This window comes from Labrus mixtus, chromosome 11 (assembly GCF_963584025.1).
Source record: "Labrus mixtus chromosome 11, fLabMix1.1, whole genome shotgun sequence".
NCBI classification, from domain to species: domain Eukaryota; kingdom Metazoa; phylum Chordata; class Actinopteri; order Labriformes; family Labridae; genus Labrus; species Labrus mixtus.
The window spans coordinates 19,648,900-19,671,867 of NC_083622.1; the positions used below are offsets into that span (position 1 = coordinate 19,648,900).

At 38.1% G+C, this 22,968-nt stretch overlaps 3 protein-coding genes across 7 annotated transcripts in view; all 3 read right to left on the reverse strand.

Moving 5' to 3' along the window:
- Window positions 1-701: 701 nt before the first annotated feature.
- Window positions 702-2,839, reverse strand: LOC132984029 (RIIa domain-containing protein 1). Its single transcript, XM_061050639.1, has 4 exons — window positions 2,628-2,839; window positions 2,453-2,529; window positions 1,642-1,688; window positions 702-984 (listed from the first exon to the last, which is right to left on the reverse strand). The coding sequence occupies exons 1-4, from the start codon at window positions 2,706-2,708 to the stop codon at window positions 914-916; spliced, it is 276 nt and encodes a 91-aa protein (XP_060906622.1). The 5' UTR covers window positions 2,709-2,839; the 3' UTR covers window positions 702-913.
- A 3,025-nt stretch (window positions 2,840-5,864) lies between these two features.
- On the reverse strand, window positions 5,865-14,537 carry il6r (interleukin 6 receptor). Of its 2 annotated transcripts, XM_061050657.1 has the most exons (10): window positions 14,214-14,535; window positions 11,491-12,111; window positions 10,820-10,943; window positions 9,655-9,842; window positions 9,370-9,539; window positions 9,079-9,223; window positions 7,915-7,946; window positions 7,773-7,821; window positions 7,364-7,466; window positions 5,865-6,521 (listed from the first exon to the last, which is right to left on the reverse strand). In XM_061050657.1, exons 1-10 carry the CDS (start codon window positions 14,293-14,295, stop codon window positions 6,260-6,262), a joined length of 1,776 nt encoding a protein of 591 aa, XP_060906640.1. In that variant the 5' UTR covers window positions 14,296-14,535; the 3' UTR covers window positions 5,865-6,259. The 2 variants fall into 2 exon arrangements, with proteins under 2 accessions (XP_060906640.1, XP_060906642.1); XM_061050659.1 differs by lacking the exons at window positions 5,865-6,521; window positions 7,364-7,466 and adding an exon at window positions 7,480-7,628 and having other exon boundaries at window positions 14,214-14,537.
- Window positions 14,538-15,503: 966 nt separating this feature from the next.
- Window positions 15,504-22,968, reverse strand: part of atp8b2 (ATPase phospholipid transporting 8B2) — a 29,608-nt gene continuing 22,143 nt past the window's right edge. For 3 of the 4 annotated variants that reach the window (XM_061050653.1, XM_061050652.1, XM_061050651.1), the window contains 8 exons: window positions 22,757-22,940; window positions 21,722-21,945; window positions 21,538-21,621; window positions 20,362-20,607; window positions 20,086-20,224; window positions 19,136-19,266; window positions 16,516-17,109; window positions 15,504-16,413 (listed from right to left, as the gene is read on the reverse strand). In XM_061050653.1, coding sequence (XP_060906636.1) covers window positions 16,324-16,413; window positions 16,516-17,109; window positions 19,136-19,266; window positions 20,086-20,224; window positions 20,362-20,607; window positions 21,538-21,621; window positions 21,722-21,945; window positions 22,757-22,940 — 1,692 coding nt within the window. In that variant the 3' untranslated portion in view covers window positions 15,504-16,323. Of the gene's footprint in view, window positions 16,414-16,515; window positions 17,110-19,135; window positions 19,267-20,085; window positions 20,225-20,361; window positions 20,608-21,537; window positions 21,622-21,721; window positions 21,946-22,756; window positions 22,941-22,968 lie in introns of those variants that run through there. The other variant, XR_009674896.1, reaches the window with a different exon arrangement.

Consider the following 22,968-nt stretch of genomic DNA (forward strand, 5'->3'; position numbering starts at 1 on the left):
CACAGTTAGAAAAATGTAAGATAATCATGTTTAACCCAATTATTTCATATAACTCTTAAAGACTTCAAACACTGACACATTGCAAAGTTTCACGCTGAATAATAAAGGAAGGAGTCACGACTAAAGGAGCGGTAGTTCATTTATTTTCTGAGGTTTCATAACAGAACATTTATTTACCCCTTTGATGTTTTATCGAAAAAAAACCCAGCAGAACAAGCCGGGCTGGGTATTAAAATCACATCCAAACACCACAGCCACATACAAAGGAACTTAAACAAATTTCAAAAGCTCTATTGACTCTCTCCATTAAGGAAATAAGCAAACATAAAGCACAAGCTCTTGAAAAAAACAGCCACGACGGCTGATTGGTCGGTTGAATGGTTGCAGTATGTGTCCTCTTAAAAGGAAGGGTAACTCAGTCTGTTTGCTATTCTTTACCTGACTCACCTGTATGTCAGGTAGTGGTCCACATTTTTGTACAATATTAGCAGACAGTCAGGGATCAAGTACAGAACATTTTACTGTTGCCTTTTGTTGCCATCAAGAAGGCAAAGGTGAAAGAAAGCTGAACGTTTTGGTGGAATAGGTGGCAATAGACAAAATCTCCAGCGCTCAGTTGTTTCTTCACAATCATGGTGATGATGAGACAAACAGCGAGTTCAATATGTGTAATACCCAAAGGATTTCCTCTGCTCATGAACCTCTAATTACACTCACTAGGAACGACTGTTATCATCTGTCCCTTTAGCTGGCTTCCTCAATATGTATGATAGCAATCTGCACATAATGCTGTTAGCTGGACAATTTGTAGACTGACAGAGGGTGGAAAAGCACATTTGTGAGATTAAGTCCATGAATGTTTTACTCTGTGCAGACACAAAAGAGACGTAGTGTGACAGTGGATGGACGTGTTTCAGTCCTCGTCATTTTTTCCTTCCACGTTTGAGCCAGTAACCACCTGAAGGTCAGGGTTGGTGAAGTGATCTGAAAAACACCATAAACACGTGTTTGTAGGCAAGGATATGCTTGTGTGTGTGTGTGAAGAGTTTTATTAATTTGGATCTTCATTTTACACATTCACAGCTTCTCATTTAGGGTTTGCTTAAAGGATAATATTGACTTTAAGAAATGGTTCACATTTTTTTCTTAATGTTGAAATACCCATTTAGTTTTCACTGCAAAGTTTTGGCACTTTAGGTTTCAGCATTCTTTACTCAAACTGGAGTTAAAAGTGCATTCTGATTTTATTTTATTTTACTATTTTCAACACACTTGATAAATTTTGACATAACATCAGTTATTTATTAATATGCGTTTGATTGATTTCAGTCAACAGATGAAGTAGAAAGAAAAAACAAGGAGAAAAAAATCCAGACTACCTACATTATACTCATTAGTTGTATAAAATATCACAAGCACTGTTCTTTTTTTAAAATACTATATCACCTACACCTTGTCACCTCAGACAAAGAAAATGTCATCAGAATAATGTGCTATCTAAAACATTACAATAAACAATTGACCATATGCTTGTTTGTGTGTGTGTGTATGTGTGTGTGTGTGTGTGTGTGTGTGTGTGTGTGTGTGTGTGTGTGTGTGTGTGTGTGTGTGTGTGTGTGTGTGTGTGTGTTGTGTGCTCACCTGCAGCAAACTCACGGATGTCAGAAGGTCTTTTGAGAAGTACGTCTCTGTGATAGGAGGACAAGATATGCAAATAGTAACTTTATCAGTGCTTGACTTGTATCGAGCATTCCACACCCTTTAAGCGTTCAAAAAGTAACGCACATTAAAAGCTGGTCAGCTGAAGGTATTCTTCACACTTTAGGATTCAACAGGAACCTGAATGGACGCTTCAGGACCCATAAATATTTTTAAAAGCTCAGACCTTTTTAAAGGAATAACTTAGTTGTGATAGTTCACATGCGAATAGATTTGATTTGATTTCATTTAGCATCAAATTGTTTTAAATAGCCAAACATCAAAACATCGTGTTTTTAAGATCTTTGGCTCCACCTAACAGAAAAAGCAGTCAGATGTGTATGCAATATGTTAGGTTGAGAAAGTTCAACACCCCTCTCTCAAAATTAAAGAGTTGGCTCCCAAACAAATCCAGGAATTACATCATGGTCTTAATACAGGCTTAAGGTTGCCAGCCAATCACAGAGCTTATTATAATAATAAAAAAACATCAGTGTTAAATTGCACTCTGGAGAGGTAAGCCTGAAGATATTTGCAATTAAAATCTGTTTGAATAGCTTTTCATACATGTTTGCACAACCTTTTCTTAAGTAGGCTTTAAATTTAACATTTTGGAAGCACGTTTTTGATTGTGCCATATTTAATTTGGTATCTGAAATGATGAGATAGCGTATCTATCTATCTATCTATCCATAAACAGAGGAAGCCATCAGACACCATTGTGTAAATTTAGCAAACAAAAAGACCCACCAACCTGAGAAAGTTTCCGATTAAAACCTCTACTTCCGGGTGTGACCTCAAATAGCTCTCGTTGTCGATTCTCGTTTTTACCTGAGAATAAAAAGGAAATGTAATTTCAGGCTCCTCATTAGCACCGTAATTCACTGACGCACCAGGCAGATGTGAACAGCTAATGTAGCTTTTTTTACCTTGAACGCTCGGAGTTTCTCTTGCTGCTCGGTACTTAAAACATCGACGTCAAGTTTCGTCAAACCACCTTGTCCAGCCATGATTCAAGCAGGTCAGTAATTTCTAAACATACTGCTCACCTCACTGTGTAGAAAAGCTGGCAATTTGGACGATTGAAGCCATAGCAAAAGCACGAAACAGGTCACCTGTTACTGACTCGGCTTCTGTTACTATGGAAACGACCTCCGGCAACCAACCCCTGCGTCCAGGAGGTGGCAGCAGAGGACAGAAAAACAAGCGTTTTTTCTTTTCTTTTCTAACTCTATTTGGGGATTTAACATAATGTTCAGGTGATTTTAGAGCGATTAAAAACCCCAGTATCTTCTCTGGTTAGGTGACAAACGGTAAGACTAATCTTAAAAGGTGTAAAAACAGCCTTCTTTTAATCAAGCTGCTTGAGGGACCCAGACAAAAATGAAAAGGGCCCACTGTGGGACTTTAGAATTTGCCTAGTCTATCTGTGTTCTGTTTACAGTGTTTCCATGTTTCTTTTCTTGTTGGAATACAGTCCTTGTTTTTAAGTCACAATCACAATTTCAAATAAGAAATGCATAGAAGCAAATAAAAGTTTACAATATTATCATATCATATCAAATAATTCTTTTTTAAATGTTACATTATATTGTATTTTACTGTATATATGTGTATTAGTAATTTGAGTGTTATTGCAACAGTCTTTACATTTCACTGCACATCTGTATGAGCATATGACAAATAATAATCTTGAATCTTGAATCTTATATAGGCCACAAACAGAAGATAACGTGGTGATAAGTGTAGGGATATAATTTGGCCTACAGTATCATTACACTTCAAACTAGGACAGATATAAGAGTTTTGCTAAAATACTAGGCTAATGTAGGTAGGCTATTTACAGCATAAGAGAGACAAACAACATAGCATTTTCTGATTTTGCTTCCAGCAGAAGAAAATGTCAAAGTCATTTGCCATCTGTTACACTGATTTTGAATTAAAGAAGATTGTAGAGCTCTCCTTTCCGCCTGATCATCAAATCAACTTACAAGAAGTAAGTTATGTTGAAGCAGGGTTTCCCTCCTGTCATTCACCCACTCTTCTTCCTCATCTTCTTCTTCTTCACTTTCAGCAGAGTGCTGCTGCCTAAAGGTTGACGGAGGTCTCTGAAGGCTCATCAGCAGCAGCCGCCATGCTGGAAATCCTGTCTCAGCCTAACTTTCAGTCTACTGAGACCTGGAGCTGAGTCGTGTTTTAGGCCTTCTGACAAATCGTGACAGGATAATTGAATTTCAATATCACATTCATATTAACAGTCTATGATTTCAATAAATAAAAAGGCCCCTGCTATAAAGAACCCCAACAGCTTGCCCAATCGCAACTCTCTGACTACGTTACTGCCTAAATGTATCCCAGGATACAGACTACAAAAATCAGGTGTGATGTTGGACTGTTGTAGTAGTAAGAGGTGACACTGAGGGTGCTGAGGAGAAAAATAGAATCATTTTTTTAGCACAGAACACATAGCTACAAAATTGTGAAAATGAAAAACAAACGTGTTATAGATCAGTGCTTCCCATATGGGGGTTTGGGAAGCCCACCAGGGACTGACAGAACAAATAAAACAAAAGAATTGAAACCAGAGGTTTATAAATATCCTGAGTGACAGGCCACTTTGGTTCTGGTTTTTGAGAAAATTATTCAATGTCTTTAGTCAAGCTACATACAGAAGAGTTTATAGGAAACAAGAGGAAATAGAAAAGTTGATGACATGAAGCATAGGTTGCCGGCTGGTCTCAGAGTGAGGAAGTTTGGGTTATATGGTTGGCTTCACATATCTATGCAGACCATAGGGAAACTTAAATAGTTTGACATTTGTGAAAAATGCTGAAATTTCCTTTTAGTGGGACATTTAATTTAGCTAAAATCACCAGGACGTGAGAATGCACTTAAATCTTAAAAGTTTTCATTAAAACTCAACAAGTATACTGGATGCGTTCTCTTCACGGCGACCAAGAGAAAGCCACAGAAAGTAGAAAGAGAATTGTGTATGAATGTATGTATGAAGCTCTATGTTCTAGGAAACAGGTTGTCATGACTACTATTGTCTGTGTCCAGGATGGATCTGGTATTGCTAAGCAGATAAAGTTCAGATGTTGACTGTCCTCTTGATTTACATCAATCCCATGTCCCTGAAACATACCTCTTTGGTAAACCTGTTTGAAGTTTCTACTAAAAATATGATTAATTGCATTTTTTGTTTTGTTCAGATGTATACTGTCTCTCTCTCGCTTCCAGCAGTGCTGTACTACTAATCAGTATTTTATACTGTTTTAAACCCTTTTTAAAAAACCAAGAAATGCAACAAATGACATCACAATAATGATTTTAATTTAGCTCTTTTGTTGAATGTATGTTTTATTGTTTAGACTTTTGTTTTGTTTATGGTTGGGGCTCTATTGCTTCTATTACTGTACTGGTTTGGCATAACAAACATCAAAGGGAGAAAATCTGAATTTGGGCGCATGAATCTCCTCACACACCATGAGTCCTCACACCACGCAAATAACTATCAATGATATTGTTTTAATTACCACTGTACTTCTTTCACACAAACATTCGTACTTGTTTCACACAACCATCAATCTACCTCTCAGATAATGAACTGCCTTTTACTGTATTAGATGATAGATTATTATACATGGTGATCCGTAGACTAGTAAAATGGACAGTGCAGTAGCAGCTGCCTGGGAGTGAAGAAAAAATATGCTTGCATGGCTGCAATAGCCCCTAGGTCATAAACATCCCCTCCTCTATGTTAACAGATTGGACATGGGTCAAACTAACAACTTATAAATAATAATAAACTCAAATTGCACATAAAATACATTTTTCCCAAACCCAGTTTCATCATATTTCTTATTATCTTAATTGTTATTCATTGAAATAAACAGTCTTGTTTTTTGCCTTCAGATCACACTAACAAACATGATGATTACTCACACTACTTTTTCAACTTGACTTATTTATGACTGCTTGCTTTCAGGTATAAACCTGTTGAGGTGTGTGTCCTGAGTATGTCTAAGTCTGACTATAAGCTTCTGCTGATCTGAACCAAACAACTTTACAAAATCTCAGCCTTTCTCACATCCACAAATAATCAGGACAATGGATCCATTTTGATCAGTCTCAAAGGAAGGAAAACAGATACACAGTCAATGATGTCAGTGATTGTAACAGCAAAATTATTTTCGGACCTTAAACGAATAAGTAAACAGCAGGGTGTGACTGACATATTTGATAAAAATTTACAAAGTTACAGTATATACAAACAGAACATGAGGTGGTATTTAGATGTAGACCTATAATTTGGCCTACATCTAGCCTACAGTATCAATACACTTCTCACTGGCACAGACATAATATATTTACTAAAAGACAAGTTACTTCACAACAACAAAAACGTATATATAGCATAAGGTACAGAGAGATAGACAGGAGATAAAATAGTCTTGAGTTTGCTTCCAGCAGAAAAAAAAGTGGATATTCTTTTTAGTCATCTGATCAACTGGTTATGAATTAAAAACACGGCAGTGTTGTCCTTTCTGTCTAATCATTACTACGTCTGGAGAAAGAAGTAACTTGTGTTGTTGAAGTGCAGGCTTTCCATCCGCTCTTTCACCTGCTCTTCTTCCTCATCATCTTCGTCTTCGTCTTCGTCTTCACCCATTTCACTTGATTGGGGTTCTTTGTAACCCGGAGGGGCAAAGGTCACCAGAGCCTTTACTTCTGGAGCAGATTGGACGGAGTGCTGAGGCTGAGGTGAGTCACCACATTTTGTAACAACGCTCTGCAGTTTAGACACAAATCTGTCCTTGTATCTGAAACAAAAAATAAGACTTGTAAATTCAAAACGAGCTGCATCAATATTGTAATCGAGCAACACTCAAAGTGAGCTACCACTTTAATATTCATGTAAGTTGTGATCTAAACCTCTGGCTAAGGACTTCTTGTATCTTTTTGACTCTTAACTCTCAGTCAGTGCCTGGCCTAACATATGAAATACACTGGACTGTGTATTGTCATATGGCTTATTTGCCTATTTAATTCACTGCTACAGTCAACCTACACTCCTGCAAAGTATGTCATGATGATGAAAACATGTTGACACTGTTGAAAAAAGCATTGTAATAGTAATCGTAAAATGATTCTATAGTTATCGTTGTCATTATCATTTTTATTAATTCATTACACTAATTATTAGTTAACATTAATTGTTACTAATATTAGTACATAACATATCATCAACGTACACCATGATGTTACAAAATAACTGTTAATGCTCCCCCCCTTTATTTTTTTGTTTTTTTATTTGTACTATTAATTATTTCATTTCTAACCCTATTCTCTCCCTCTGTATTACTAGCATGCTTCCTGGCCTCTCCTGGTGCACCCCCCACCCCCCATACTGAATCATGCTTCTGATGTACATTTAGTAAACAACGTGCAAATCATTTTCACAGGATAAGTGATCTCAATTTTCTGTGTTATTAACTTGTTAGTACCTGTTGCATAAACATTGATTTGCACATGCTTTAAAAAAATTAAATCCCCCACACCTCCCCAAATTCCAAATTCCCTGGCAAAGCAACAACAAAATGTATTCATCTATTTTTGTACAGCAGGAAACAAGAAGAACAACACGAAACACACATCTTACTACCTGAATATGTAGGCAGCCAAAACGATTGACACCAGAACAAATGAACCAGAGATCCACAAGATGGAACTGGACAGTTCTGATCCAGTGAACACAGGCTCAATAACTGGAAAAAGAGATGGGGAAACTTTAGGAAACCAAAACCACCTATCATGCATGAAAGTACAAGTTTGGGAGTGACTTAATGTGTGTGTAATAAGTGTGTTGAGCCATGTTTCCTGTGACTTGTTTCGTTGTTAAGCCTCTGTTTTTAGGGTGACATGGCTTCCTGTTAAGACCCAGAGGACCAGAGGGGATTTTTAGCACTAACAAAATTCAAGAGTAAGCTCTCCTGTGTTTCCCCCCTGTTCTCTTTCAACACAAATACACACCAATTTAACTGAAATATTTGACTGTCTTCTTGCTTTCTCACCATATATCATCTCTTCTTCGTCACCAGAGCCTTCTGAGTACAGTGGAAACTGCAAGTTGGAGACGTAAAACAAGAATGAAGTGTGATAATGGATTGAGGGCAGTGAGTAATACTGTATGAAGTACAACTGTTGGACTCTTACCGTTGTACTAGTAAGAGGTGGCACTGACGGTGCTGAAGGAGAAAGAACGATTACACATTATTCAAAACTTTGACTCAGTGGTACTGAACATTTATCAAAAAATGTGTGTTTAGACGGTGCTTTATAGATCAGTGTTTCACTTTGGGGCTTGGGAAGGCCACCAAGGATTTCAAGGACAAATAAATGGAAAAACCTATTTTAAGTCCAACCACTGCAGGGACGGGCACAAGGGTCGGATGCTGTACAGACTGGGTAGCAGGGGACCGAACTCCTGAAAAGAGGTGCTGGACTCTCTTCTTTTCTGGAATTGGAGAGGGCTCTTGTGGGGAAACTCACAAGCCCCCAGCTGAGTCCCCAGTGTTGGGGTTATCCCAAGTGAACGTCTGTGCTAATTCACCAAACAGCAGTTTGGAGCCTTCTTGGAGTTCCTGGATGGGGTCCTGTAAGGGGTTCTGCCCAGGAACTCTATAGTTCTTCAGGGGGATTTCAAAGCCCACATTGGTAATGATAGAGAAACCTGGAGGGGAGTGATTGGGAGGAGCGGCCTCCCTGATCTGAACCTGAGTGGTCTTCTGTTATGGTAGTGGAAGTCATGGATTGGTCATAACAAATAACAGCTTGAAACTGTAGAGCTGCTGGTCCTTCACATCAAATGAAATCAGTTGAGGTGGTTTTGGGCATCTGATAATGAAAAGGTCTGGATGCCTCTTTTTGGAGGTTTTCCAGGCACATCCAAATGGTAAAATGGTGAAAAATGCTGAATTTTAATTTTCAACTTTCATTTATCTTAGACAATCAGGAGTTAAATCCATTCCTTAAGTAACGTTTTGATTATAAATTATTGGAGATGTATACTGGATGTGTTCTCTGAACAACAAATTAAGGTATTCAGAGAGTAGAAAAATTCTGTATGTATGAATGAGAGATCGTCTTAATACACAGCTACTTTTAGAACCTAGGCAACAGGACACCTGCCTCCTGTAGGTGTCCTGACTATACTTTTGTTGGTGTTCATGGTTGATGCATAATGGGCAGATTAAGTTAAACTGTTAAACTGTACTAGTCCTCTTAATTTATATCTATTTTCTTTGATATACATACTTGAAGCTATTATGAAATGCTGATTTGGTCCATTTTAAAATGTTTGTATGCACATGCATTTACCTGTCCAACTGCTGGCATTGACAGGTGTACTCCAGTCACTCCACAGACCATCAAATTCCTCGGTAGTTCGGAGCTGTATCAGGTACTCAACACCAGGCATTGCATCAGTGATGGTGTAGAAACGATCTTCTTTAATTACATGTACCTGTACAGAAACATTCAACCCAGTAACACATCACACTGCTGTCACCAGAAACAGCAAGTGTTTTCCCTAAAAGCAAAAGTGGATGGATGTACTGAACTGGTTGAAGTAAACAAGAATACTAGAAGCATGCACATTTTTTCACACACCTGCTCATTCTGAAATGAAGACTGGCGAGGTCTGTATTTGATCTCATAGATGAGTTCATAAAAGTTGTCTTGAGACTTCCAGGACCTCGGGAAACTCCATGTGACCTTCAACCCTCTCTCCTTTCCCACTTCCTGTCGTACCGACACATGCGATGGAGGGTCAGGCTTCACTGAAATAAAGGAATGAATATAAAGTCAGTACATCTTATAGTTTTTTATTTATTTTTTTTACATGTGGCCAAACACACATGCAAGGTGGACAACCCCTCTGACACTCCCACATACAGATGCTCAGAGGTCTGAAGTGCTGGAGGCTGCTGGTGGCGTTGCCTGCAATGCTTGTAACACACAGGTAGGCCCTATGAAGGGTTCTCGGCTGGTCCTCGTTGAAGTCCAGAGCGCACCAACAGCGCGAGAGTCGAAGTGAGTACGAGCACTGTAAACGATGAAAAGGCTCTGAATTTCTGCCTAATCTGAAAGAAAGAGAAAGTAAACTGTCACACACACAGATGTGGGTTGGATGCAGAGAAAACAGTCCAATAACAACTCTTACCTTATTTAGCTGTAGTGTTAACACTGTTTACCCATCCATGTAAAAAATCACTTAACATGAAATTATTATTCTGAGAGTCCTGACTCCCTTTATACCTTTTAATGTTTCCACTGTTGGTTATCTAATTAAATATATGTAAAATCAGAATATTTCACTCAATGAGTTTACATTATACTTCCACCTTTTTGGGACAATATAGTTCTCTCTATACTTTCATACTACCATTTTCAATGTTTCAAGCCTTGTCAGCCTTGATCACACATGAACCTTTTCTAGTTAACATGATATAGTTTTACTACAACAAAAAATCAACAAATGGCTTCGCGTTCTTTTGGGACAAACTCATTGAAAAGTGTTTTTTTTTTAAGATTTATTTTTGGGCTTTTGTGCCTTTAATGGAGCGATAGGACAGTGGATAGAGGTGGAAATCAGGGATTGACATGCAGGAGGGGAGCCACAGGCTGGATTTGAACCCAGGCTGCCTGCATTGAGGACTACAGCCTCCATACATGGGACGCGCGCACTAACCACTGCACCACCAGCGCCCCTTGAAAAGCATTTTTGTACATGCTATGTGAAAGGGGCTCAAAGGGCTCTTGGGACACACTCATTCACTTAATGTGGTTGACAAGGCAGATTATACAGAGACTAAAAAGAATCAACATCTAGATCGTAGTCTGTAATGTTGAAAAAAGGTTTGTTTACATCAGTGCTGAATGCTGCTAATGCTGCAGATTGAAGGTTTCAACCCTCCAGTTGTACTGGCTGATGGATGTTAACAAGGTAAAAAATAAAAAATAAAGCTTGAAGATATAGTCTATCTTTCTTTTCTTTATTTAAATATGTAAACCACGTATAAATGAATCATTGGGGAGTTACAGTACAGTCTCTCCTTACTTTTTACTTAGAAACAGATAGCAGTCAGGTGTTACAGTGATGACCTTCTGAGGAGTCCACTCACAGCGAATCTTACTGCTGGGTGACCTTTTGTAGCAGGACAGGCTGGGAGTCTCTGGAGGATCTAACACATATAAAAAACAAATGTATGCTGACACAATTATGCAATCATAATTTATAGATTCAGTCAATCAGTATTTTTTTCTTTTACTTTAAATCATTATAAAGGTGACATGCATGACATTTTCAAATATATTACTCAGTCAGCAATTATGTGAAATAGAGAAAAAGCTGAAAACCAAGCAGGTTAAACAATATCATCATCCTATGCTGTACTATAAAACCGCTATATTTTTCATTGACGGGATTCAATTATAAAATATTAAGGCCTTCTTGAAAGTCCCTCATTGATCTTCATCCTGACTGGCTTTTTATCGGCTTTACTAAGGGTATTCTGAAGAAATACAAATACACAAGCTCATAGGAATAATCATTTATAAAGCTAAATCTTTACATTCAGAATGTATGGCATTACTCATCCTTTAATGTTTGTCACTGTATCCTTTATGAATAAAAAAAAAACAGAATACCGACAGTATTGTCAAGTAGAGTAGTTAAGTACACTTATCACATTCAGACACATCTGTCACTGCTCCTTTGTTTTTACTCACCTGCGACGGTAACTCTTAAGGAGAACATCTGTGTGCTTTTGTAATAACAAGCATACTTTCCGGAGTCTGTCACTTTTGCTGAGGACAGAGACAGCGTCTCCCCTCTCCCATCCAATGTCACTTCTCTCCAGTCTCTGTGTCCTTTCCCCACTGTCTTCCCGTTCCACTTCCAATGATGCATTCGTTTAATGCCCCTTGTCACCCTGCTCCCTTCCTCGTCCTCCTCTTCCTCAAACCCCCCCCTGCCTTCCACCTCTTCAGCATCCAAGTTCAATTCACTCTTTAGGAGCCAGCTCACTCTGCTTTTCTGGACATTGTGAGTGGTGGGAGAAACTGTGTATCCTGTGTTGGCATGTGTGATGACTTTGTTTTCTTCTGCCTCAGTGGGGTTCCCTTCATTTACAGCATTCTTTGTTGTCTGCTTCTCACTTTTCATCACAACTCCAGTGTCATTTGATATGTTTACAGTGATTGGGTTTTCATCTGAAGAATTTGTTCTTCTGATGACGTTTGAGCTGTTTCTGGACATGCTGACCTTTACGCCGTCCACCTTCACATGACCACTGCAGGTTAGAACCAGCTTACTGCCTGGGGACAAAACCAGCACACCAGGTGGAGGCTCTGCACAGGAAAACAAACAACAGAAACACAGTTTAACCTTTATCAAAAGTTACCTGTATTTTAGATCAATTGTTTTGCTCACAAGTTCTTTGGCTCTGAGATTTGGTTGCAGTTGACTATGCAGAGCACACATTGGACTCAACGTTGCATAACAAGAATTACCAACTCCTTTTCAACTTCCTCTTTTAATATGTCTCTTTTCTTTTCAGTTTCTTTCTCTGTCCTAAATCATTTCCCACTTTCGGTCATCTCTCACTGATTAACATTTCTGACATTTCTTAATGAATATGATTTTTTGTATTCTGAAGTTTGCTCAGAACTCACACCTTCAAATATATATGCTGTAGCTCTTTTTGTGTGTGGTCTTGACTGGCTTAATGTCAAAAGTCCAATGCCTTTTTTGAGTCCGAACACGCTTTCTCTCTGACGTGTCAATGTTTAAAAACTCCCTCTGACTGTGCCAAGTACAATAAACAAAACCAAGGACAAAGACACATTTAACGTAGAATCTGATTGGATGATGAAGAGATGGCAGCATGTCCAAAAATTAAAAAAACAACAGTAGTTACATGTAAAAGCATCAATAGGCCAAAGCCTGAATTAAAAAGTCTGAATTTCTGGATATGTGACGAAAATAAGGGAAAAAATAAAAATAACAAAAACTTAATACTAGGAAGGACCCAATCAGTGCAACCTGTCAGAACGCTCTGTTCCCATGCACAGAGTGCCTCAAGGTTCAGTGTTTGGGTCACTCCTGTTTACTTTTTACCTATTTTCTCTTGGTAAAATCTCCAAATTGTGTGTTACAAACTTTCAATGATGATAAAAAGCTTTCTGTATCTTCAAAGCCAGCTAACATCTAGTGCACTCACCACTGACAACTACAAGGCAATCTTAATAATAATAATAATAATAATAATACATTTTATTTATAAGCACCTTTCTGAAAACACAAGGACACTGTACAACAATCAACATTTAAAAAATGACGATGGATAAAATATAAAATATAATATATATATATATATATATTCACAACAAATGTATTTCTGAACTTCAACTCACCAGAAATTTACAGCAAGGAATATAACCTACAATTCATATTTAGAGATCTTTATAACCTTTCTCCAGCTTACCTCATAGATCTCCTTCAGACGAACATCTTTGTATGTTTCAGCAGTCTTTCTCCAAAGCTACATCCAAACGGAACTATTCCCCACATACCAAAACACAGCAGTATTTCAAATTGCTTTTAAACCCCTTTGTAAACACGCTTATTTACCCTAAATCCAAGAACTATACCTTATATTATTGTTTATACGTTTAACTTTTTTGGAATGTGAGCTAACATTGAGTGTCGCAGAAGGCATTAATCATAATTATTCTGATTCACTTTCAGACTTTATCATAGTAAAAACTTCAAGTGTTAAATATGTTTGCAGACATAATATAAAAACATTTCTGAGCTTTAACAAAGCTTAACTCAACAGCTTTTCTAGAATTAAAGTAACCTATACAAATACAAAAAAAGAGATACTTTCAGACATTGTTTTTTTCTTTTGAAATAAAAATATCATACTAAATTAAGTATTAATTGGAAAATATACTGTGATCAATTCTTTCTGTCAATATGATGTGAAATGTGATGTATTATCTTTGGCAAACTTGTGATTTGCTCTGTGCTTAAACTGCAAACAAAGCAGGCTGAGTTAGTTACATTTGCTGAGATTTATTTTGTTTTATAGTCCGGTCAAAAGATAAAAGAATCTTAACTTTTGTTTGTGATAAATGACAACAATAACCCAGCCATCATAGGGCAGAATATGTGTATTTGATGTGTTTTGTTTTGCATGCAAGTTTTTGTGCTTTATCCTGACTTGATGTGTTGTCAATGAAATTAGAGTTTACAAGGTTGGGGAGCTCCCAGACTCCAGCCTCGTGTGTGAATGTGAAATCGATCAGTTTCATGCCAAAAACTGACAGTAAGTCATGGAGTTCATTCACTTTTCACACAGATTAAAACGTCAATCTACTTGTTCTTAATACCTTGTCATTTTCTGTTACAGGCTTACGTGTCAGACAAACTTCTCCGTGGCTCTTACCTTTTCTTGGGCAGGTTCCTTCAAAAATACAGCGGACTGGTTCGGCACACAAAACGAACATCAAAAGGGGAAAAATCTGCATTTTGGCGCATGAATCTCCCTTCACTGAGTCCTCACACTGTCATTACTTTCGCGCAAATAAGCATCATTTGGAGATTTTTGTTATTACCATCTGACATTTTTCACGCATAGAAAAACAGAGTTCTTCTTCTCTAGACGGACTGACAGATTGACAGACAGGCAAGGTTTTTAGCCAAGACTGGCTTCCTCTGGTTGCTGACCGTAAGACCCGTTATTGTGAAATCCCAGCTCTCTTCCCCTTGTTCAACACGTTAAACAGAGGAAATCCTCCTCAGCGTCATTAACCCCCCATGATAGTCGAACATGGACCTGTTTTTTTTTTATATAACAGTTATTTTTGAATGTCATATTCAGGAAGTACATTTCAATTATTTTATTTTTACATGTCATGTACTTGAAAAAAGTTTTTTCTAAACGTTTAGACCTACATAAAGATTTTCCTTGACTTCAAACTAAAGTGCATGGATGTGTGTTTAACTTTTAAATGGTGTGACAGTGTGAAGTCGTTTATAATGGTTGCATTTGTATATTATCCCTCAGACGAAACTTAAAGTAACTCATTTACACCAAAGACAAAACAAAGTTAGATAAATAAACCAGATCTAAAAGTTACTTCTGCCCCCCAAAAAATGACTTCCATATTTCTGTTTTCGTACTTAAATTTGCATCGTAAATAATAATAGCAAGCTTCCTTTTTTTAAAGTTTGTTCTGTTCCTCAGTGTATTCATTAGAACACACATTTTCTGATCAAGGCTCAGCTGCTCTGTATTCCACTAGAAGAGCTTACCTAAGCTTTGACAACGAATTAGGTCAAATTTGATACAAAACATTTTTCCAAGCCTTGTTCATCAATCAGCATTTTGCAGTGTTTTTTTTAGTCTATCCTCTACTTTGTTAAATACTGTGGCAACATCAGTCCTCTGGGTAAACAAACATGTTCTCCCACCTCATTCTGGCAGGGGGGGTCATTGTTGACAATAGCATAGTCAACACAGGCAAGATGCAGATCTTGAGTGATGCATCATTAACAAGAAAGAGCAACATTTGCATTGTTAAGGCATGAATATCCCCAAACACCTTCAACCTTCATACATGGACAAATACAAAATGTAAAGTACTTAACTGAATGTCTGGTGTGTGTACAATATGAATAAGAACATTTTTCACACAAAATGACATGTACTGTATGACTCAGAGTTTGTAAGTTCATTTCTCCTCATTTTTTTTTTTATTATCACAGAGTTTCATTGCGTGTTGCCCAGGTCTAAGCCAGTGGCAGTTTTGTCTTTTCATTCAGTTTTTAATTCTGTGATGGCATGAGAAGTTACATCTTAGATATTCTGGCCCTTGGTCAGACCAAAAAGAAGGAAAGCACTAAGAGCTTACAATAAGGTGCAACTCAATTAGGCCAATATAAATCACATCAATATGATGCAAAATAGAAAAGAAAACAGCTGAAGTTGAGGTATAACAAGTAAGAAAACAAATCAATAAGAGAAAATGGACAAAGTCTTGCGACAGTCTTGCAGTGTTTTGTAACTTGAAGTAACGTTCTCACTGAGAACTATAACACAGAGGCTCTAGGATAGAAACAAAAACTTTTACAGATAATGCTGCCTGCACTTCACTGGTTAAAAGTCTCACGATTCTGCTTGTTCATCCATTCATTTTGACAGAGGAGGCACAACTTGAAATGACAGGTTGAAACAATCTTTTAGATCATAAGAAGTAACCTTGACATTTGTATAACTTGCTGCTTTTCCTCAGTTATGCGTTGCAAATCATATTAATGACAACCCTTATCATATGTTTTTTCAAACATATACTGTACATCACCATTAAATCCAAGTCTAAGATCCATGTACCGCTTCTTTTTGATGAATTGGATTTTAAACGATTGATTATAGAAGTTTCAGTTTGGAAGAGAGAAAAGAGCACAGTGACGGTAGATTTTGAATGAACAGTCTGCGAGCTCTTAGTCTTGCTTCAGGTGAGCCCATGACGCATCCTGTATTTATGTTGAATATTTCACTCAATCTGGCTGTTTTCCTTGGAATCAGAGGCAGGACCTGGGCTGTTGGATGCAGTGGCACGAGCCTTCCAGCTAAACAGAGCTTCCTGTTGGAGACAGGAAGACTCAACTGTAAGTGGAACTGTTAGTTTATGTATTTTAAATGTGTTAATAGTATACATGCGTGTATATATTGTAAAACAATTCACCTGCACAGTCCCCAGAGTAATTGTCCAGCCTCCAAGTGAGTCTCCACCATGGGACCTCACTGCTGTTGGGGTGAGGACGCCAGCACAGGAGCCCTGAGGTGCAGCTGCTTCTGTGTCAGACGCTAAAGCTGCTGTGGTTTGTGTGGATGGACGGAGACCAGTTTGTGTATTTTGGCCTGGTGCTGGGCCCTTTTCCTCCTCCATGGGTGTGTCTTGAGAGCCTCCCAGCACAGAGGAAGAGTTTGAGAGCGGCGGAACTGACCCCGAGATACTACTAGGAGCCGGGCTGCACTCACCGGAGGCGTTCGGAGTGTGAGTGTGATTATGTTTCTTCCTGCGGAGCGTGTCGATCCAGTTAGAGCTGTGTCTGGATGCAAAGTTAGCTAGGGCCAGAGACGAGAGCCTCATGTTCTTCCCCGAGGTGATCAGCTCTCCAAATCCTTCCTGGTGGGCAAAAGCATAACCTGACCTCCTTGAACCACCACGAGCGCCCAGACGGCCCTCTGACACACTGCCCACCCCACGCCAAGTTCCTCCCACGCCACGACCCACAGGCTTTCTCTTCTTCTGATGCACCAGCTGAGTGTAGCGTACCTGGTGAAGGTGAACAGGGAGAGGGAGAAAGAATCAGTTACATGTTGTTGATATTTTTAAGGGAGCTTGGAAATGAACTGAGCAGATAGTTTTACTTGACAAAACAAAAGACAATGGTAAATGGTTAAGACCACCCTTTAAACTTGACAGGAAAAGAGCACGACAATGTGCCTCTCATTTAAGCACAGGGTCACACACTTATGGAGGTTGATATATTTGGGTCCAGTCTCAAGGAGGTTATTGCAACTTGACAAGCAGTAAAGCACTTAACCCTCTTTAAGTGTTGTCGATCGAAAGCTAATCATAATAAAGCTCCTGTGAGGAACTTTTGGGTTGTGTTGATTTTGGCACCACCTTTGGGAATTAATCAATCTCTTCGCTGATCTCTTCCTGAACATGTTGTACTCGGCTGATTGTTGAAGCCTTCCAGAGAATTTTTTCCAACAATCTGGCGAACTGTTCCATTAAATGTACTTTGATACTGTCTGACAAATTACTGCTCCAGCTTTAATGGTGAGTTTATTTTTGGTAATATGTAGGTTAACACTTATGGTATAGGTAACAGTGTCTGCTCTCATCATAACTGGCTCAGTAGCTTGGTTAAAATATTGATTTAAAATTTTTTATTTATCTTGAACATTCCAAAATTATTTAACTAGTCCATGTTGGAAAAGGCTTCAGGATGAATAAATAAAACATATCTAGTCCTGCCAGACTTTATCAATTATCCAAGGCCTAAGCTTTCAAAATAAAATCTAAGAATACAGTTAACTAGCTAAGCAACAAAAAGCAACAACAAATAAAATATATAACACACATCAATAAGTAGACAACAGACTTTACATCTGATATTATTTCATTTTAATCTTGGATTCACAATTCTATAACAGTTAAATACGTTATTCTTCTCGAATAATGTTTTTATTTCTTCATTTCAGCTGTTCCATAATTAGCTAATTAGCCTAATGCTAAACTAAACTAATGAGCTTCAATCCTTTTGGATTATTTTACTTTCTGTTTTACTGTTTAGCTACTGGTGTTTCAACTTTTCCTCAGCATAATCCAGTAACAGTGGTAACAGAGATAGTAGAACAACTGCAAACAAACTGAAAGAAGTAACTTTTTTTTATTATTTCAATCCTTAAGTGTTTGTGTTGAGCTAAGCAATTGAGCTGTCCTACATGTGGATGCTTCAATGTAGCTAAATTGTTTCATTTTCTGTTTTGCTCAAAATTGAACCCAGATAGTACCAAATACGTCACTCTGGCTGCAGCTTTGGTTGGATGCAGCTAGCTTGTGACAAACTGACTACTATGGCCACTCACTGAGCTTACACCCATTTACTAAAAGCAACCTTGGTCATTTGGGAACACTCATAAAATCAATATTTGCGGAGCATTTGAAGGGCTTCAGACCAGTTACATTAAGCATGAGCCCACCCTCACACACTCAAATGACCAGTGTGTATCCATGCAGTTAATCATTAACTGGGACTTTCAGTCTGACACGCACAGCAAAAAACGAAAATCTCTGCAAGTGTACTTGTCTGACTTCTAGTCAAAAAAATCTTACTACACTTATTATTGTCGCATTCAACAGACATGTTCAGATTAACATCTATTTGAAGATGTAAAGAACAAAAATTATGGCCTGAATTGCTTGTAATAAGTAAAATAAGCTGTCAGATGTTCTTTCAATTAAAAATTTGTTGGTATATCTACTTTCAAGACACTTAAAAAGTAACTTGTGCTTGCTGCATCGGTAGATATTTTAACATTTTATAAGCAAATCTGTAATATATTAAATTTTTCAAATCAATATAATGCCATCTTGAAATAAGATGTTTATCCTGACTTGTCATGTGAATGTGCCTTAAAATAAGTGTGTTTGCATATTTTTGACAAATACACTTCCTAAGACTTAGGTTTCTGTTTTGTGTCAAGAAGAAACAACACTGACACATGTTGCAATGAAGGAGATGGACACATACGTCTAACAAACATTGTGTTTGTGTGACTTTTCTCACCGTGTCTGAAAGCTGAGGTTTGAGGTCCACCTTGAGAAAGCGGAATGCCAATACTGGAACTATGCATATTGCTGTTGCCAGTGCAATAGTTAACCACACGACCGGTTGCAATAACGTGCTCTGGGCACTACCTGTCAACACAAACATACATGACACATACATAACGTGAGCAAATGTGTTTGAGGAACCTGTAGTATTTCAGGGAACACAGACTTTTGAAAGCTGGGGACGACAATAAGAAAAAAGCTAACCAGTTTCCTGACTTAAGAGAATGTGCAAGCCACTTGTTGACAAATGTGTCTAAACATGTTTATGAGCAATTATTGGCAACATTTAATTTATGGCATACACATTTTTTACTGGAGAGCAGTCATGTCATGTTTTTACGCTGGCCTTTTCATGGGTATCAAACATAAATATCCTTGATTGAACCTTAATATATTTTTATTATGCCTACTTTAATGGTAAGGAAGTAATTAATGTTTTTTTTAATTAAATGACATTACTTTTTTATTTTTTAACACATTATCAATACCATATGCAATATCACTCTTCTTATGCTTTTGAAACAAAGAAAATAATATAACTTTTCATCAAAACCATGACCTGTATTATTTCACTTATTTTATTACTTTCTTTGTTATTCTTTTGGGCACTTCTGTCAGTGTTTCCCCCTTTTACAGTTTAAACGTATTACTGTTTTGACTCTTATGTCATTTGTAATCTTTCAGCAATCTCCAACAACATTCATTTCTTCAGATGAAGTTGTCGTCTAATCTTGTAGCACGTGTAGTGCTACAAAATAGGTATTTTTCAGATTTTCTTCTACCCTGAAATGTCAGCTACAAAATTGCAACATCAGTATAGCTTGAGAGAGTGTGTGTGTCTGTCTGTGTGTGTGCGTCTGTGTGTGTGTGGCAAGACAAACACAGAGAAGGCAGGCGACCGACCTACAAAGTGGAACTGGTTGGGAAAGATCCTGAAGAGGGTCTGACTGTGCAGAGCGATCATGATGGCGAAGTAGCAGCCCAGAGAGCCCCACACAAACACGTGGTTAATAACCGTCCAGAAGCCTGTGTCAAGAGCGATCTTCACGATCACACACAGACACACGTGCAAAAAAACAGCAGAGGTGCACAGTTAATACATGATGTTGACACAGGAATCAATTAATTCTAAAGGATCCTAGCAGTGAGCATAGCAAACACAATTCGGCCATCACTCACCTGTACACTGACCACAATGACCAGAGCTGTTGCCGTTGTAACTGCAAACGTCTGGTAGTCAGCAAGGGGAACTCCAGTACTCTGAGTGGCATCAGACAGAACAGCACAGGGAACAAAAAACAGTACCACTGATGTGTAGATGCCCTGGGCGATGCATATGAAGAACTCTCTCTTGTTGAAGAGGAGGTTAAGCTGACCAGGCTCATACAGCTTTGGATACTCCAGACTCCTCTGGTCAGGAACATCCTGCAGCAAGAAAGAAAGTGAGGAGCTGCAACTACTCTAATAAAAACACACAATTATATTGTGTTCTTAACTAAAGAAATAACACATTTTCCTTATAGTCATCTAGGGTAATAGTCACCCAGAATTTACAAAGTTACACAAAAATGTCTGTTGTCTACTAATTGATGTGTGTTATATATTTTATTTGTTGTTGCTTTTTGTTGCTTAGCTATTTAACTGTAATCTTAGATTTTATTTTGAAAGCTTAGGCCTTAGATAATTGATAAAGTCTAAAACAAAAATTCCCCCCAAAATTTTTTCTTCTAAAAATAGTAAAATTTAAAAGCAAACACATTAAATTTCTAAATAAAAAAGAAAGACAAAGTAATAAAAGCTATAAAATATCCCAAAACATGTTTTGTTTTATTTAAGTCACAACAAAAAATAGCATTTTAATAAACATTAAACCTTGCATTCAGAGAATATCTCTGATAAATTCTTTCTCAGGATAATACCAATCCTCTGTACTTTTCATTTCCAGGGTACCTAGCTAGGAGCCGCTGCTTAGTTAACTGTGTGTGGCTGTGCGGAGACCCCATGTTGCTGAATGATAATTATGCTAATGTTAACAGAAAGCTAATTTTATGGCAAAAACACTGCCAAAAGTTGATGTTGGGCAGGAATATTCCTTTCTTTTTTAGTTAGCATGTGAGCATGCTACCGATGGTGATTAGCATAAAGTACAGCTAAGACTGGTGCCAAAGCCATTGGTCTGTAGGTAGTTACTTGCAAATCATTATAATGATGCAGATGGACAGCTAAGCCATCATCAGTTGTTTTAAATTATCATAAATAACACAAGTTTTTGCAAAATTCAAGAGGTTAATCAAATGTATTGAGAGAACAAAGCATTCAATGTGAGCGCTATACATAGTTATAAACTAAACAGACCTGGTCAAATATCCCCATGGCCAGCACAGGGAGGGAGGTGTAGACAATGTTGTAGAGGGTGATGAAGTATTGATCATACACTGTCTAAAAGAAAAAACACAGACAATGTGAAAATCATGATTACACTTTTTCCCAACTCCTGACTGGTAATGCAAAAAGGTCCTTGTGAGCTCTACTGTCTGACCTGTGCAGAAAAGCCACAGAAGAAGCCAAACCAGAAGTGCACCATGGTGAAGGCAAAGTTCTTGTAGAAGAAGTAGCAGAGGAAACGGCACATACGCAGGTAGGACCAGCGTCCATGTACCAGCAGGAGGCGCTGTAGGAAGCGAAACTGGGAGAAAGAGTAGTCACTGGCCAGCACAGCCTGGATCCCCTCCTGACCTGAGATACCAACTCCTATATGAGCACCTGGAAGAGGTTTAAAGAGAGGACAGAAGAGAGGCAAAAAGTCAGTAATGGAAACTGACTCCTGAAATTGTCTCTGTACAATGGAGAAAGCATTTTAAACTCATGTAGAAGGAATAGCACCATATTGTGAGATGGTTCCTACAGAAAGTGTCTAAAAATCTAGCTTAGTTTAGTTTAAGGCTAAACTAAGCTAGATTTTTAAAAGATAATTAGATTAATCAACAAACAGCTAGCTTAGTTTAGCCTTAGACTAAACTAAGCTAGATATTCAACAGATAGTTAGATACAGTAAACAACAAACAGCTAGCTTAGTTTAGCCTTAGACTAAACTAAGCTAGCTGTTTGTTGATTACCTTACAGATATGAACAACATCTATCTTCCTACAGTTCTTGGTAAGTAAGCATGTTGGTGTATTTCCCAAAACCTGTATTGTATAGCCAGTCACAGCTTTTTTGTTCTTAAACTTTGGAACTTCCACCAGAAGAACAAGATGTCTCTGCACAGCATGATGAGGTTAACTGAGTGGCCAGTGGAGTACAAATAGAGGAAACCAGTTCCCTACTATATTAAGACATCTCTTTTCTGCAAAAACACATTTCCACACAGCTTTCATCACTACCAATAACACCATGTATATAATAACAACTTCCACCACTACACTTCTGCTGAAAATCTAATTCTGGTTAGTGGACACAGGAACCAACATTACTAAAACCACTGTTATCCTCTCCTACTTAACCATGATCCAGTTACACTTCCTCCTTCTCTCCGGCACCATCCGCCATGTACAGGCTTGCCTGCACGACTCACTTTTTATCATGCTAACATCGTTAGCTCCATCTCCGATGGCCAGGGTGACGGCCTTCTTGTGCTTCTTGATGAGCTCCACCACCTGAGCTTTTTGCAGCGGGGTGACCCTGCAGCAGATTACCGCTTTGCACGCACACGCCGTCAACACAAACTCTGTCTCCATGTCTGCTTCTAGAGCATGGGCCTATCAGAGAGCGGGAGAAAGAATCAAT

What these genes read in the sequence shown, in the direction of transcription:
- LOC132984029 (XM_061050639.1), bottom strand. Translation starts at nt 2,708, where the DNA reads ATGGCTGGACAAGGTGGTTTGACGAAACTTGACGTCGATGTTTTAAGT. An exon ending in AGAAACTCCGAGCGTTCAAG is followed by an intron (nt 2,530 to 2,627) that starts GTAAAAAAAGCT and finishes TTTTATTCTCAG; the next exon opens with GTAAAAACGAGAATCGACAA. An exon ending in CATCCGTGAGTTTGCTGCAG is followed by an intron (nt 985 to 1,641) that starts GTGAGCACACAA and finishes GGTGTTTTTCAG; the next exon opens with ATCACTTCACCAACCCTGAC.
- il6r (XM_061050657.1), bottom strand. Translation starts at nt 14,295, where the DNA reads ATGCAGATTTTTCCCCTTTTGATGTTCGTTTTGTGTGCCGAACCAGTC. An exon ending in CTTCATTTCAGAATGAGCAG is followed by an intron (nt 9,224 to 9,369) that starts GTGTGTGAAAAA and finishes GTTTCTGTACAG; the next exon opens with GTACATGTAATTAAAGAAGA. An exon ending in TTGGCTGCCTACATATTCAG is followed by an intron (nt 6,522 to 7,363) that starts GTAGTAAGATGT and finishes TTTTTGTTTCAG; the next exon opens with ATACAAGGACAGATTTGTGT.